General features: G+C 40.7%; 1 protein-coding gene across 10 annotated transcripts in view; it reads left to right on the top strand.

The window, feature by feature from the left end:
- CNST (consortin, connexin sorting protein) overlaps window positions 1-16,461 on the top strand; it is a 107,139-nt gene extending 90,678 nt beyond the window's left edge. For 5 of the 10 annotated variants that reach the window (XM_023216132.3, XM_023216134.3, XM_023216135.3 and 2 more), the window contains 3 exons: window positions 1,191-2,089; window positions 14,137-14,272; window positions 16,079-16,460. In XM_023216132.3, the coding sequence (XP_023071900.2) occupies window positions 1,191-2,089; window positions 14,137-14,272; window positions 16,079-16,137 (1,094 nt within the window). In that variant the 3' untranslated portion in view covers window positions 16,138-16,460. Of the gene's footprint in view, window positions 1-1,190; window positions 2,295-14,136; window positions 14,273-16,078 lie in introns of those variants that run through there. The other 5 variants (XM_023216140.3, XM_023216139.3, XM_023216141.3 and 2 more) reach the window with 3 other exon arrangements.
- The last annotated feature ends 219 nt before the right edge of the window (window positions 16,462-16,680 follow it).

Raw genomic sequence — 16,680 nt, 5'->3', positions numbered from 1 at the left:
AACACATTTCTACTTGTTGCAAAAACGTATCCTTTTTATTGCTACCCTTTGCTGCCTCCCTTTAAGAAGTTGCAAGTAGGCCGGGCGCGGTGGCTCACGCCTGTCATCCCAGCACTTTGGGAGGCCGAGGCGGGTGGATCACGAGGTCAGGAGATCGAGACCATCCCGGCCAACACGATGAAACCCCGACTCTACTAAAAATACCAAAAATTAGCCTGGCGTGGTGGCGGCGCCTGTGGCCCCAGCTACTCAGGAGATGGAGGCAGGAGAATGGCGGGAACCCGAGAGGCGGAACTTGCAGTGAGCAGAGATGGCACCACTCACTCCAGCCTGGGGGACAGAGCGAGACTCCGCCTCAAAAAAAAAAAAAAGTTGCAAGTAATTTGCAAACACGTTTATTAGTGGTATTATGGTCAAATTGTAAATTTTAACAGAACCGAGTTTTGTTCCTTTAATCTGAGTAAACCAGACCAATACTACTTTTCTTTGTTTGGTTGTTTTTTAAGACAGAGTTTTGCTCTTGTTGCCCAGGCTGGAGTGCAATGGTGCGATCTCGGCTCACCGCAACGTCCGCCTCTCGGGTTCAAGCAATTTTCCTGCCTCAGCCTCCTGAGTAGCTGGGATTACAGGCATGTGCCACCACGCCCAGCTAATTTTGTATTTCTAGTAGAGATGGGTTTCTCCATGTTGGTCAGGCTGGTTTCGAACTCCCGACCTCAGGTGATCCGCCCACCTCAGCCTCCCAAAGTGCTGAGATTACAGGCGTGAACCACAGCGCCCGGCCCAATACATCATGTCGTAAATGTGCTGAAAATAATTTTTCTAACTTCATTTTAATGTAAAAGGCTAATATCTTTTTTGTAATTTTTATGTAAAATTTTTATGTAATTTTAATGTAAAAGTTCAGAATATCTTTTAAACCTTTGAAAATGACTTTTTTGATTATAATGAGGACTAAATGATTTAGTCATATTCACATGCTTTTGAATAATCCCTGTTATGTATAGGGATTATTTACTAAATATTTTAGGTATTTCCTCTACCTAAAGACACTATAATACAACAGATAGAATTTCCATTTGAAAGGGTTAGAATATTGTTGTATTACACATATTCATAAATCCCTTCTTTTCTTTCTCATACAAAGTGTTGTTTTAAATTTTTAACAATTTATTTTTCTTCATTTTTAGAGAGTAAAACTTGTCTCGGCACAGAGCCAAATAAAGACAGCCACCGTACAGGGGGGCCTCTGGGGAGCAGTCCCCGCTGTCATCAGATGGACCGGCAGGCGGAGGCCCCAAACCTTTCGGTAACTTCAGGAAAGGACCACAGGGAGGAGCTGCTCTGCCGCACGGAAGCCACGTTACTGCTCCACACCCAGTCCTCCGAGACAGCAGGGAGCCCGTCTGGGCCAGACTCTTCTGAGGATGCTTGTGAGGATGACAGTCGCTTGCAGCTGGCTCAGACAGAGGCCTGCCAGGATGTGGCCAGAATAGAGGGCATTGCTGAAGACCCTGCGGTGTTTCCTTCCAGCCAGTCAGCGACAGAGACACTGATTTTACCAGGCTGTGACCGTGTACCTCCTGCATTGATTTCTGAGGGTAAATATTCACAGGCTCAGAGAAGAGAACTCCGTTTGCCACTTCGGGATGCTTCTGAGGCGTTGCCCACAGACCAACTTGCGAACAATGAATTAAATGAGCTGCAGCAGCCTGATCTTACGGACAGTGATGGAAAATCACCACAGGCGCAGGCTGACTCAGACGGCTCTGAGAATGTGCTCTGTGGAAATAATCAAATACCTGACCTAGGCATACTGCTTCCAGAGGTGTGTATGGCCCCAGAGGAAAAGGGAGAGAAAGAAGAGCAACTCAGCAGAGAAACAGAAGACTATTTGAACAGCCTTTTAGAAGGATGTTTAAAAGATACTGAAGATTCCCTTTCCTATGAAGATAACCAAGACGACGACTCTGATCTCCTTCAAGATCTCTCTCCTGAAGAAGCATCCTATAGTCTCCAGGAGAATCTGCCTTCTGATGAGAGCTGTCTTTCTCTTGATGATCTTGCCAAAAGGATAGAGATTGCAGAGGTAAATCAGAGATGAAGTACAGTTAAAAGTAAAATGGCATTTAAAAAACATATATATGTATTAAATATTGCCTTGTTTTTGTAAGTTTTCTCTTGTCTCAAACATGAGGGAAAATTCTGGTTAACGTAAGCTTTTAATTAGTAGTAGTTTTTACATTTGTGTATATTGAATAAAATGACTTGTAATCATTATAATGTTCATACTACGAGATGTTCTATTGCATGCCTTCAGCTAGAGTGAGCCTTATTGTATATATCCAGTTTTTATAGTCCTGACTGATACGTGGCAGCTCCAGAGATTGGAATCAAGACAAGAATAGTCACATTCTAATAAGGAGGTCTCATTTTTCTTCTCATACATCTAGCAGATAAAGTATGATATGTACTTACTGTTTCCTCCTCTTGTTAATATATTTTTAAAATCTTTTAAAACGGTCTAAAGAATGGATGGAACATTTTAAAATGTAAGAGATACTAGATTAATTTTTAACCTTATATTAAGTTGAAAAAAAAGATTAAGGAAAAATGACCATTTTTCATTGTTTGATAATACGAAAAAAAGTTTGGAAAAAGAAAAGATAAAAGCCATATCCAAACTACAGCACTCTCACCAAGGCAACCTGGATGGTAGATACGAGCTGCCTTTCCTTTTCTTCACCATTTTCCCCCCCAAGTTCACTTTTAAGTCCCATTTCTACTCATCGTATTCTGAATCAGCATTATCATTGAAAAAAAAAAATTAAGGGGGAAAATGAAAAAGTAACAAAGCCAAAGTAGACAATAAAATATATGTGAAAATAGAAGACTGTGAAAAGCTTTCTAAGGTAATTATAACTGTTACATTACTAGCTTCCTTTATTGCCATTTATAGTCAATTCTCTATAAACAATGGCTTTTCTTTTTAATTTTTTTCTTGCCAAAATTAGATAGAATAGTAAAGCACTTGGCTTACTGTTCATTCTCTTATTTTAACCAGACAGCTTGGTTGTCATTTGTGGTTAATTCTCTACAGACTATTGTTTGTTTTTTTCTTACTTTTTGCTTAACAAAGTTATTTAATATTGCTTAATGGGCACAGAGTTTCCATTTGGGGCGATGAAAAATGTTGGCAATAGATGGTGGTGATGGTGCACGTTTTGATTGTAATGAATGCTACTGAATTGTATATTTACCAAGAGTTAAGGGCAGTTTCATGTGATATATATTTTTCCACAATGTTAAAAATAGTTTTTTAAAAAATTAGGGCTAATGGTAAAGCACTTAATCTGGTATTCATTCTCCTGTATATTTTAACTAAATCTCTGGTACAGGAAGTTAACAACACAAAGCTTATACCCGTATTCAAATCTTAGCTGTAATGCCAAAAAAGTTACCGTTATCTGCCTTTTTTCATGCCAATAATCAAGTCGACCGTACAGGGAGAACCCCTGTGGTCTGATTTTACCTTTTTAGGTGTAAATTGTGAAGAAGGAGCAGAGTGCTCCTGTTGTCTTGCCCACTTTATAAAACGTTTTCCTCCGTTTCAATGTTTGACTAGTTACACACTGATAATCATATGGCCTTTTTAAAACTGTCTTTCCCCAGTAACTCGTATGTGAGGGGATAATAGGAACTTTTGGAATTTCAGTTTTTGCTTCTGCCTGAAAGCTGTTCGGCTGGATAAATTTCTGTCGTCTAGTTTGCCAGGTATCTCCTCCAGAGCACTTCTTTGAGTTTTGGTAACCTTTATCTTCAGCCTCCTTCCTACTCAGCTGTGTTGAAGATGCACAAGGGTCTTGTCAGGGATGTATCAAAGGTCTGTAGCATTTCTCCTGTATGTTTCAATCTATTGACATGTATTTCCAAAGCCTACAATTGATCAACATCCTTTTCCCCAATTATTTTTCCCCACATCACTAAGTTTAAAATTGTTCTCAACTGAGTCATCCTATTTCTAAGAAATAAAAGAATTGTTTATATTGGGGAAGAAATATTTTAAGGTGGCAGATTGTTAAATTAATGTTGTGTATTACAACTAAATGGAATATTCCCTCCTCAGACTCAAAACACAATGTCACTTCTACTGGGTAACAGCTAGCAGTGGAAATTATATGTGTTTAACGTTGTGTTTTCTATTAAGTTAATACATAATGGTCTCCTTTCCTAAGGTTATATTGATCTATTAAGTTAAGCTATTTTAAGAACCCCAAAAGCTACATATGCATGACTTACAAAACTAATTTACTTTCCTATGACAACGCTAAGCAGATTGTTAAACATTTGCTCTCTGAATACTTACTACCCTCTCTATTCTGAGAAGCATAGTTTAACAAAGTCTGCCTAATTCTGTCAGGAAAGGAGTTTTTAAAGTTTCAATGCTAAAAATCACAAATGCTTAATATTTTCTAATACCTTAAGAATGAGGTTTTGGACTAAGTAAAATATCCAGGCAATTGTGGGTTTGCTTATAAGTGTAAACTTAGGATTTTTATTTTAAAATTTTCTTTTAATTTTAGATTTGAACATACAACATTTTAATTCAAACTTTTTTTTTTTTTTTTTTTTTTGATACAAAGTCTCACTCTGTCGCCCAGGCTGGAGTGCAGCAGCATGATCTCAGCTCACTGCAACCTCCATCTCCCGGGTTCAAGCAATTCTCGTGCCTCAGTGTGTCGAATAGCTGGGACTACAGGCGTGCACCACCATGCCCCGCTAATTTTTGTATTTTTAGTAGAGATGGGGTTTCACCATGTTGGCCAGGCTGATCTTCAACTCCTGGCCTCCAGTAATCCACCTGCCTCGGCCTCCCAAAGTGCTGGGATTACAGGCGTCAGCTACCATGCCTGGCCTTCAAACACTTTTTCTGTTTGTGCTTTCAGTAAAATTTTATTAAGAGTCTTCCCTGTGTTTGGTGCTGAGGATACAATGAAAAATCAGATGATGTTCTTGGCCTTTTGGGGGCTCTCCGCTGTCACACTTGGCTGATTTTACTGGATTGTTTTTAATTTTTTTTATGCTTCCTTCCTTTTGTGATTAGAGGATATAGAACTTGATCTCTTAATAACCAAGTAATTATGAACGGCATTTTTCATGCACTTAGGAACCCCGAGGCAGTGAGCCTGTCCCCTGCGCCGCTCCACGCTGCTGTGCGGGTGGTCCTCTGTTCGCTTTCCCAGATCTCCCTGTGATTGCTCCCCCTCAGGTTCTCTTACTCCCCTCTTTCTGCCGTTGTGTTTGTGGTAGAACAGGCTGGTTTGTTCTTTCTTTGCCAGCTTTCCCCTTTTCTCTTGTCTGTCTGCTTTCATTTTCTTGCCACTTCTGCGTTGCCCGGTCTTGGCTCCAGTGGACCTTGGTTTTGATCATCACTGCCAGCCCAGTGCAAGCTCTTGTTTTGCTGTGTTGCTTTGAACAATTGGATTCATCACATCAAATGAAATAATTTGCACAAAATGTCGTAGAGAACTAAAATGTCTCTACTCTTTATATGGTGACATGTATAAAGGGAACTTGTCTAGGTTTGGAAAGCTTTTTCAAACCCAGTAATTTGCTACGTAAAGTGATAGCTTAATACCTGAAGTATCGCTATTCTTTCTTACGTAAAAAATAGCATGACACATTGTCATCAAAAGTATAGTTTATACTGTATACTGTTTTTAAAAAGCATCAAGAATTTTATCCTCCTTTCATAGATTTTTAAGAAAAAAAAGTATCACATGTGCAGTGTCAGACAACACATTGGAAAAATTTACTCGTTTATTCTCTCATTCAGTAATTTTTATTGAGTGACTTCTCTGTGAGGGCCGCATTACAGATGCAGTGACTAAAAATACAGGTAAGGAATTTTATGCAGATGAAGCCTGCAACCTAACAGTCATCTGGCACCAAGTGTGTTCTCTTTTTGCTGCATTTGAATATCCCACAGTTTTTGGCAAGGGATGAAATTGCATTGTAATACCCATGATACACCAACGTGGTAGTTTTAACGTCAGAACCCAAGCCCCTCTACTCCGGAGCCTGATCCTGCAAATAAATCATGTGTTTGCTTTGGTTCTGGAACCTGGAAGAGTGGCGTTATCGTCTCTTCACACTCTTCAGCTGTTCCTCATGTAGCCTGAGACTCAGAGGGAGCTCCTAGCATCAAAACTTGAATGAAACGTGCCATATGAACTCAAAGTGGTGGGATGACCCACCAGGCGCACTTTACGAACTCAAAGTGGCAGGATGACCCACCGGGCGCACTCAGCCTCTGTAGACTGTTAGACGTGTAGAGATGAGGTAGCTGTTTTCTGAACAAGTGAGGTTGAAATTAAAGTTAACCTATTTTTGAACATAATGAAACCTGTTTTTGAACATAATGAAAGTTAACCTATTTTTGAACATTGAAAATAATCATAGTATGTAATTCAGAGGTCCCCTTGTGAGCAGATTTTAGCAATATGATATGCTGTATGGAGATTAACCATTCCTTTTTCTTCATTAACATCTACATTTATAATCTGCTTGCAGAGATGTCATATGTTCAGAAAACTATATTAAGTGTTTCAGATTCCAGTGATTTTTGTTTTTAGAAATAATTTCATTATTTTTAAAATCTGAGGAACAGGCCCTGTGTTACTGCTTGGGTCTTTAGAAAGCTTTTACCCTGGGAGAGAGCAAGTCGTGTTCCTTTTCCTCTGTCTAGAATAGCAGCATTCACTGAAATGTTTTCAGACCTGCTTGTATCACACGAAGCAAAACACAGGGGAGAACATAAGGTCACACTGTCTAGTGGGAAGAAAAATGACAACCCAGATGGCTCCTGGGTTTGCCTTCAGAGAAGCTGTCTAATTGAAGCTGTGAGTTTTCTTTCCCGTTGCCTATTAAGGGAGGTAGTTACTTCTTGGTTAGATCACGGGGATCAGGGAAGTTTCTTTATGACAAGCTGCTGTGGGATTCTCTTGCCAAGTGAAGATGGGAGGCTAGCACTAAGCAGTAGTTGTTCATGAAATCACACTGGTGGCTGTTCTATGGATCCAGAACAAATGAGGGTCTTAGAAACAGCAGTCATGGTTGTTCTGCCCAGAATGGCTCTTTTGAGAGGAGCAGGGGAAGTCCGGCCTCCTTACGATAGAAGAAATGCAGTCTTCCAATAATGTGAGAGGTTTTAGAGACAATGGTTGGCCCAGAATTATGTAGATATCTATCTAAAGAGCCCCCAAAGGAAAACCCAGGAATTACCTGTTTGCCAAATGGTCTCGTCCTTGCCTTTGTTTTTATCATGACCTCTACATTTTCTAATTAATTAATGCTTCTCTTGATTGCCATGTCTCTTGCACAAAGCCCTTTTTCTTTTCCATTTTAGTCACTCTTTTAATTTATATTTGTATGGCCTCTTCCTGGATTTTTGCAGTAGTTACTTCATAAGTTTCCCTGTTCCTTGTTTCATCTTCTCCCCTCCAAATGACTCTTAACGTTAGCCCTCTATAAACTTGGGGTCTCAAACTGGTACCCAAGGAGCCAGTCAGGTATTAGAAGTCAATGAAATGACTTAGCTGTAGTGATAGGAAGAAGATTTCCACGCCTTTTCCAGAAGCATTCAGCTTTTTAAAACTCCTGAGATTAAACCAACCTCAGCTGAGGGTTCTTGATCGAACACCCAGACTGAGTTTAAACTCCTGCTCAGAAACCCTTTCTACACCGTCATTCCTTTCCCACAGCTCTCTTCAGCTGCAGGATAAAGGCTGTACTACTCCACATTCAGGACTCTGTCATCCGGCCCACCTGCCTCTCCAACAGCATCTTCTGTCCTGGGGTCTCAGACTGTGCTGTAGTCAGACTGGCCCCCTCGCCACCTCCCAGCTACACCCTGCACGTTGTCACCTTTGCTCTTTTCCCCCTGTGTATGTCAGCTCCACCCTGAGGCGAGCAGCCCTCTTTCCACATACCTTTTCTTCCCAGCCCTTAACACCTAGGTCATGGCTTTTTAGCATGGAGAGTACCAAGCAGTGCCTAGCTCATGGCCAGTACTCAGTGAGTGCTAGCTGATGCCATGATTCCCTGGTCACTGGAGTCCAGAAGTTTGTTTCTTTCAAACAATTGCTCAGAACTTCAAATGAGGGCGAGGCTGGAACATCGCTCTTCCCAAAGTCCTGCCTAGCTGTAATCCCCCTCTGTTATCATAAGACGCACACACGCTGTCTTCTACACCAAACTGCAATCCTTAAAGATAGGGATTCTGTTACATACGTCTTTATATTCTCTGCAAAGCTAATACAGTCTGTTGTAAATAACAGCCACTATACACAGTAAGGCTTTTTTTTTCTTAGTTCACTTATAAAAATAAATATCATTTAATAATAGATTTGGTTTTGATTATTTTCAATGAAAAAGATACATTATGTTTAAGTATTTCCTAGGTGCTATCTATGTGTAAATTGCTTATCCGTATATTTTTTCTTCTTTGGCATATTTAGTGAGCACCTGCTTTATTACAGAAACTAGGAAGACAGCGCTGAACACAGATCAAGTCCCTGCTCTCATAAAGCTTACTTTCTAGAGGGAGAGACACATAATAAATTAACATAAAAACAAAAATATAGTTTTGGATACTGGAAGAACTATTAAAGAATTTCAGCAAGGTGAGGGGACTTAAAGTAACTAAACTGGCAGCTATTTAAACAATTTTCTGGGACTTAAAAATGGGATCTATCTTGACATTCTCTTTTCTTTTTCTATTTTGTACTTATTAAATTGTCCCTTTAAGCAAAACAAATTACAAAAACATGAGGTAATGCCTAACCTAGAAACTTAGACACGTGATAAAACTCCTGTTATTTTTTAAAGCCTTTTTCCTTTTTAAGTGAATCTTTTAAAGATTCGACATTGATGTACTACTCCATCATAGTCCGTTTTTTCCCTTGTTTGCCTTCTGCCCATATTGCAGTGTTCTAAGAAGCAGTGCTGTGGGTCTGAGGTGACCCCGTGTTCTTTCTGGAAAATGGCTGCTGCTTACAGCTGGCACTCCCTGGCCCAACTGTGACATGTTTTTTTTTGTTTGTCTGTTTGTTTGTTTGTTTTGAGATGGAGTCTCGCTCTGTCGCCCAGGCTGGAGTGCAGTGGCCGGATCTCAGCTCACTGCAAGCTCCGCCTCCCGGGTTTACGCCATTCTCCTGCCTCAGCCTCCCGAGTAGCTGGGACTACAGGCGCCCGCCACCTCGCCCGGCTAGTTTTTTGTATTTTTTAGTAGAGACGGGGTTTCACCGTGTTAGCCAGGATGGTCTCGATCTCCTGACCTCGTGATCCGCCCGTCTCGGCCTCCCAAAGTGCTGGGATTACAGGCTTGAGCCGCCGCGCTGGCAGTCTACTTCCAGATAAATCAAATGACACAAAGATCTTTCATCTAATCTCCTCTTCCCTTATGTCTCTAGATGGACAAATTTGGCCATTAGTTTAAGTATCTCATAAATGAGGTGATGTGTAAGATCAGAATTTTTGCTTGAGTCTTATTTGAAAGTTCTATTAATCTCATTTTAATTATATAGTATAGCATATGGCATAAAGCAACATTTTAATAGTCATAGAAAATAAGATATTTTCACATTAAGGAACTGGCAAGAGGTTTGATATCGAGTTTGTTTTCAAACTGTACCAGCTACGGGCACTGCGAGCTTAAGCAAGTTCCTCAGGCTCTTGAAGCTTGGCTTCTTCATCTGCAAAGTGGGGCTAAGGCTTCTAAAAGAGAGTGGTGAAAATTAAATATGATGTATTATGTAAATGTCTTTACATAAAATGTACACATTTACTAAATTATAGTTGTTATTATGGAACCCAACACTGAAGAAGCAGGCAGAGACTATCACTTGTTTCTGTCATTAGGAATAGTAGTGGTAAATTTGACATGTGCCACTATAGTGAAATTGCTGGCACTTAAGGTATTTATGATATACTCTAATAGTATGATTTATTAATGTTAATTTTCAAATCAGCTGGAAGCCAACTGTGTGTTCTTGTTCAGAACTGACCGGCCTAGAGCTTCTGAATGGAGTAAAACCTGTATCATTAAAAGAATGTGACTTGGTATCTATTTTCTTCTTTAATTTAGTGAGGAGGCACTTCCAACAGCAGTGTATCTCTGAATGTTTTCCTTGTCACGTTAGGATTTACTATTCCAGAAGAGTTGCAGAATAATTTTGTTTTCACAACTAGTTCATTCTGAAAATGCTATTTAAGATGGTCACTGATATCTGAGGGGAAGTGTGGGAAGAACTATTTATTTGCAAATACAGAAGCCTGGGCCAGATGGAATTTTTTTCTAATTCTGCATTCATAGAGCACCACCAGTAGCAATTACATTAATTATAGCTCAGACATTCTTTTTGGTCTCAATAGAAGGGCTTGGCATATTTGTTTGGGTAACAATTTGGCAATTGAAGTAGGAAACTAAATTTAGTTTTAAGGCTTTATTTTTTGAGACTTAAAAATTCTTCACCTTTTAATACTGACACTATAGTCTAAAAAAACAAAAAACAAACAAAAAAAAAAACATGGAAATATTTTTAAGAATAGTTTGGGGCCGGGTACAGTGGCGCATACCTGTAATCCTGGCACTTTGGGAGGCAGGCACTTTGGATTGCTTGAGGCCAGGAGTCCGAGACCAGCTTGGGCAACATAGCAAAACCCTGTCTCCACAAAAGAATGCCCAAAAAATTAGCCAGGCGTGGTTGCGTGTGACTGTAGTCCCACCTACGGGAGGCTAAGGTGGGAGGATTGCTTGAGCCTAGGAGGTTGAGGCTACAGCAAGCTGTCAGCATGCCACTGCACTCCAGCCTGGGCAACACAGTGCGACCCTCTCTCAGAAAAACAGACAAAAACAAAACAAAATAATGGTTTGGAGGGAACACATTGCTCTATGCCCTAAGTCGGCAGCCCGATCTATTTTAGAAACACTTGCCAGTCTTTTGAGTGAGGCCCCGAACCAAGACCATGACTTTGTTTTGTCTTATTGCCCTTCAAGCATGAAATTAAGGCAAACCCCACCAAACTTGTTTCTTAAGATATTTTAGTTGGACTGCCCTGGTGTGGTAAGAAAAACTTCTGTTACAGGTAGGCCTGAATGTACCCAAAACTCTTGCAAAATTAGAAAGGCCAGATGCTGTCTGCCACTCCCACCTGAGAGTCCCTCCTTGGCCTGCATCCCTTACGCCTAAGCTTGGCCCACCATCCCTTGTTCTCCGTCTGTAGGCTGTAGAACCAGGAGACAGTCACAACAGAAAGACCTAGAGAAGATCACTGAGCAAGCCTGAAAGGAAATAATGGAAAAGAGCAGACTCCTTCACTTCAGACTCTGGGGCAGGCCCTGCTGAAACAAAAGGGTTTTGGTGGCAGAAAAAAAGGCGTGGTTCGATTTTTAGCACGAATTAAGGTACTGTGAGGGACGGAGTGTCAAAATGTTAGCCCACCCCACACAATTGTAATTTCTCTTACTCTGTTTCTCCCATCTTTGGAAAGAGTTTGGAAAAAGTTGCCAGAGTTCATTGCCACCCATAGTAAATAAGGTGGGGCCACCTGACAAGGCTTGTATCCCTTAGCAGTGTGACTTCCAGAGCCAAACACCACCCTGGATGAGGCCGAGCAGGAGCTAAGGTGGGGACCTCACAGCGCTACACGAGGACCAGCTCTAGGTTCAGTTGGCACATTCTGTGCCTTTCCAGATGATTTCAGGAGCTTCTCTTCCTCTGTCAACATGTTTGTTCGTATTTGCATTGTCTTTTGATTTATGGCTTATATCTGTTTCTTGAATTTATAGATGGAGAATTTATATCATAAAGATACAATTAACAGTAACACAACTCTGAGGCTCATCTTTAAAACTATTCTTAATAGGATTGTTTTTTCTAAGTAGTTAAAATGGCACCTTGAGAATCGCCGTGGCAGGTGAATTCACCATTGCTAAGTGTATGACAGTATTTTATGGAGAAAATAGATAGTGAAGGAATCAATAAGCTTCCTCCCCCCTTTTAAATTTTTTGAAAAAATTTTAGAGCAGCCAGATTCAAGATCCTGTCCTTTGTTTACATGTACTAAAAATTAAAAGGATATCAGTGATACATCCTTAGTAGTAATGTATTCATGAAAATTAATTTTTATTTTCCATCTTTTGCGCTTTACAAACTTATTAAGACTGTTTCCCTCTCAGTTTCAGCAAGGTGCTTGTAAAACCTATTTTCTTTGTTGTTTGAAGGAGTTCTTTAATGGTGATGTTGCTTTCTTTACATATTTGTACTTACCATTTCAAGGCTGCTAAAGTACTTTTGTTTTCTCAGAACACAGACTTCTGAAATACGTATTTCCTATAAAAAAAAAAAAAAAGAATATATTGTTGGCTTATTGATTTTTTTTTTTTTTTTTTTGAGATAATGGTTTCTATAGACCCACATTCAGGGAAGCATAGTCAGAGACCATCTTGAGCTATTTGGCCCTAAAAGCCCTAAGATATAAAAAGAACTAATCGAATCTGTAATATATATGCATAGCGCATTATCAAAGATTGCTGGCTGGACCTGCAAGTCATACTTAGTGTTTTATGCTATTGATTAGATAAATGACATTACAGGCAGTCCTCAGCTTAGAGTTACCTGATGCCAGCAAGTCATTGACATCTTCAGGGTTAGGCCCACGACGCCTGCCTGTGTCATCACCTACAGCTTGTAGCAATCAGGCAACTAACAAATTAACTTCTGTGACTGGCCCTGCTGTTCAGGGGCCCTTGGTAAGGCCTCCTGCTTCCCAGCCTGGCTCTTCCACCTGATCCTGTTCCTTCTCCCTGCACCTTGGAGTCTTTTAGCTCCTAAATGGCGAGGGTTTTTGGTTTTATTTCTAAGTAGGGGGTGGAACATAGGCAGGAGAGAGGCAACCCAAGTGAAAGCTAGAAGGCAACATATAAAGGGGTAGGAGTGGGTGTCTGAAGAGATATTAGACAGCAGAGTTTTTCTAGGAAAGGCCAAATTATTAATATTTTAGGCTTTATGATCTCTCAGAACCACACAGTGCCATTGTAACCCAAAAGCAGCCATGTACGATATTTAAATGAATCGGCTTGGCTGTGTTCCAATTAAATTATATCCACAAAATTAGGCAGCACAGGCCTTTGGCCTACGAGCCATAGTTTGCCAACCTCTGCATACTAGAAAGTAATTATGTCCCAGGCCGGGCACAGTGGCTCATGCCTGTAATCCCAGCACTTTGGGAGGCCAAGGTGGGTGGATCACAAGGTCAGGAGATCAAGACCATCCTGGCTAACTTGGTGAAGCCCTATCTCTACTAAAAATACAAAAAAAATTAGCCAGGCATGCTGGCGGGCGCCTGTAGTCCCAGCTGAGGGACTGAGGCTGAGGCAGGAGAATGGCGTGAACCCAGGAGGCAGAGCTTGCAGTGAGCTGAGATCGCGCCACTGCACTCCAGCTGGGCAACAGAGCGAGACTCCGTCTCAAAAAAAAAAATCCCTAGTAAATTGGCTCTGAGAGAAATTCTAGAAGTCCTTAAACTATTTTGAGCAGTAGAGCATTATTTAGTAAATGCACAGTTTCTCAGAAAAACTGAGGACAACACTTTGATGTTAAAAGCTTGGTATCCAAATATATTTTAAGTTCCATATGTTCATTTGTTTAAAATTGCTGTTGAATGAAAAAAGCAGTGGAGGATTATAAGCTTCCATTATAAAGCAAAACCCAGTGCTAATGACGAAGCAAAGAGGGGACTGTGAGTGATCATTTTACCAGTAACAGGGAAGTCAGGCTGCAAAGCAAGGTGCTCTGATTCCCAGTTGACTGAACACTTCACACTGCCTGTCCCTGGAATCAGTTCAGGGCCTAACAAAGGAAACCAGGGTTTTAGACTTTTGTATTTCTCAGTCATCTGCGGAGAAGTGAAAGTTTTATTCTGTTAGATTTTGATGATTGATACTTTTTTCTGTAGGAATTGGATACCCCTGTAATAAAAATTCAAATATCTGTTGAATTAGCCTTTTTATAGATACATGTAGAGATGTCCCACCTTAATAAAACAATGATAGGTTCTTATAATTTCTGACAGGTTGTTCCTACTGAAGGACTGGTCTCAATATTAAAGAAGAGGAACGATACTGTAGGAGATCATCCTGCCCAAATGCAACACAAACCATCTAAGCGAAGAGTGAGATTCCAAGAAATAGACGATAACTTGGATCAAGGTAAACTGCTTGGCACTGTGGCTAGCAGCATAGATGGTCAGTGTTTGCCGAAAGAATGAGTTTGTGTATGATGTGATGTTTACTAACAGGGTTTGTAAAAGACTGTCTGCTGGGCACGGTGGCTCACCCCTGTAATCCCAGCACTTTAGGAGGATCAGGCGGGCAGATCACTTGAAGTCAGGAGTTTGAGACAAGCCTGACCAACATGACAAAATCCTGTCTCCACTAAAAATAGAAAAATCAGCGAGTGTAGGGGTACGCGGCTGTAATCCCAGCTGCTCAGGAGACTGAAGCGGGAGAATCACTTGAACCCAGGAGACAGAGGTTACAGTGACTTGAGATCGCGCCACTGCACTCCAGCCTAAGCAACAGAGTGAGACTCCATCTCAAAAAATAAATATAAATAAATAAATAAAAGAATATGTCAATTTAGTTGCTTTATCTTCTAAGGGAAAAACATATAAAATCAAACTATCATCTTAAATCATTTATAAATCTTTACTTGCTTAAATAAGTGAGCAAGTTGCAAATTCAACCTGTGGCCTTCCTGTTCCATAGATAGTCAATGTTGAGAGCTTATTTCAGTTTCCTTCTTTAGCACTTTTTGTGTGAGTCTGCTGTGTTTGTCTTTTTTTTTTTTTTTTTTTTAAAGACAGTCTCGCTCTGTCACCCAGGCTAGAGTGCAGTGGCACAATCTTGGCTTAGTGGTGAAACTTCTGCCTCCCAGGTTCAAGCAATGCTAGTGCCTTAGCCTCCTGAGTAGCTGGGATTACAAGTGAGCACCACTATGCCCAGCTAGTTTTTTTTGTTTGTGTTTGTGTTTTTTTTTAGACAGAGTCTCACTCTGTCACCGAGGCTGGAGTGCAGTGGTGCAAATCACTGCAATCTCAACCTCCGCCTCCCAGGTTCAAGCAGTTCTCCTGCCTCAGCCTCCTGAGTGGCTGGGCTTACAGGCGCCGCCACCACGCCGAGCTAATTTTTGTATTTTTAGTAGAGACAGGGTTTCACTGTGTTGGTCAGGCTGGTCTCAAACTCCTAACATCATGATCTGCCTGCTTCAGCCTCCCAGAGTGCTGGGATTACAGGTGTGAGCCACCGCACCCAGCCCCAGCTAGTTTCTTGTATTTTTAGTAGAGATGAGGTTCTACCATGTTGGCCAGGCTAGTCTCGAACTCCTGACTTGAAGTGATCCACCCACCTTGGCCTCCCAAAGTGCTGGGATTGCAGACATGAGCCACATGCCTGGCTTGTCTTCTTTTCAGTGGACAATTAAATTACTCCTCCTTTATTGTGGAAAATATTTATGAATATTCTGTCCAGTGATTTCCTCTTCCTTAACAGAAGAGAGTGTCTCTCAAGAGCAACAATCGAATACCATTGCTGTTGTTAGACTTTTCCTCCTGGGCCTGTATATTTAAGGCCCTGACTTAGTCTAACATGACGTGGTAAGTTTTGTAGCAAACAGTGCTGCCTTTTCTGGTTGCAGATATGTTTATCTAAGGTGTAAGTAAATCAGAGTAAATGGAAAGGTAGCCCAGCACCTGTCAGTAGGCTTCTCATATTTATAAAACAACTGCATTGTTAAAATAACAGTGTAAGTATTTAGGTGTGCTTTCTAGGTGTGACGTGAGTGATAACAGTAGAGGTTTCTGCATTTTTACAATTATAAAGTTGCTTAGGGGGCCTTAGAAATAATGTCCTAGCCCCTGATTTTACTTCTACATCCTGCTTATAACTCTCACAGTCTTCTCCAGATAAGGTGCTCACTTCCGTTTGCACTAATTTGACCAAATCATTGCTTAATAGGAGGAACCCGGATTTGGAACTCACAGTCTGCATTTCACTTTGTAGCCACCTCATCTTAAACTGAGTCACTTACTTGGAGGAGACTCATTTCCATCATCTTTAAAATAAGGAGAGTAACATCTGCCTGTCCCTGTTGAAAAGCGTGTCAGATAATGTGTATAAATTCATTTTGAGAATTATAAAACGAAACGTAAATGTGGATTGTGTTGGTTGGTTCCTAAGCTCTGTGACTTCCACGGTGTTTTCATAAACCTCACCTTCTGCCAAAATCTTCCTAAAAGGGCCGGTTCTTCCTCCTCTAAACCAATGCTATCCATTGGAAATATAATGTGAGGTACATACATGATTTTAAATTTTGTAGTAGCCATGTCAAAGTGAAAAGAAACAGGTGAGGTGAATTTTATTTTTTATTTGATTTCATTTTTTTTTTTTTGAGATGGAGTCTCACTCCATCGCCCAGGCTGGAGTGCAGTGGTGCGATCTCGCTGCAACCTCTGCCTCCCGGGTTAAAATGGCAAATTTTATGTTACCTATATTTTAACACACACAGACTGACACTACCAAGTGTTGGTGAGGATATGAAACAATCAAATTTTCATAGA

This window comes from Piliocolobus tephrosceles, chromosome 1 (assembly GCF_002776525.5).
Source record: "Piliocolobus tephrosceles isolate RC106 chromosome 1, ASM277652v3, whole genome shotgun sequence".
Lineage (NCBI taxonomy): Eukaryota > Metazoa > Chordata > Mammalia > Primates > Cercopithecidae > Piliocolobus > Piliocolobus tephrosceles.
Note: the sequence above shows the minus strand (reverse complement) of the source record. Positions and strands in the feature narration are given on the sequence as shown.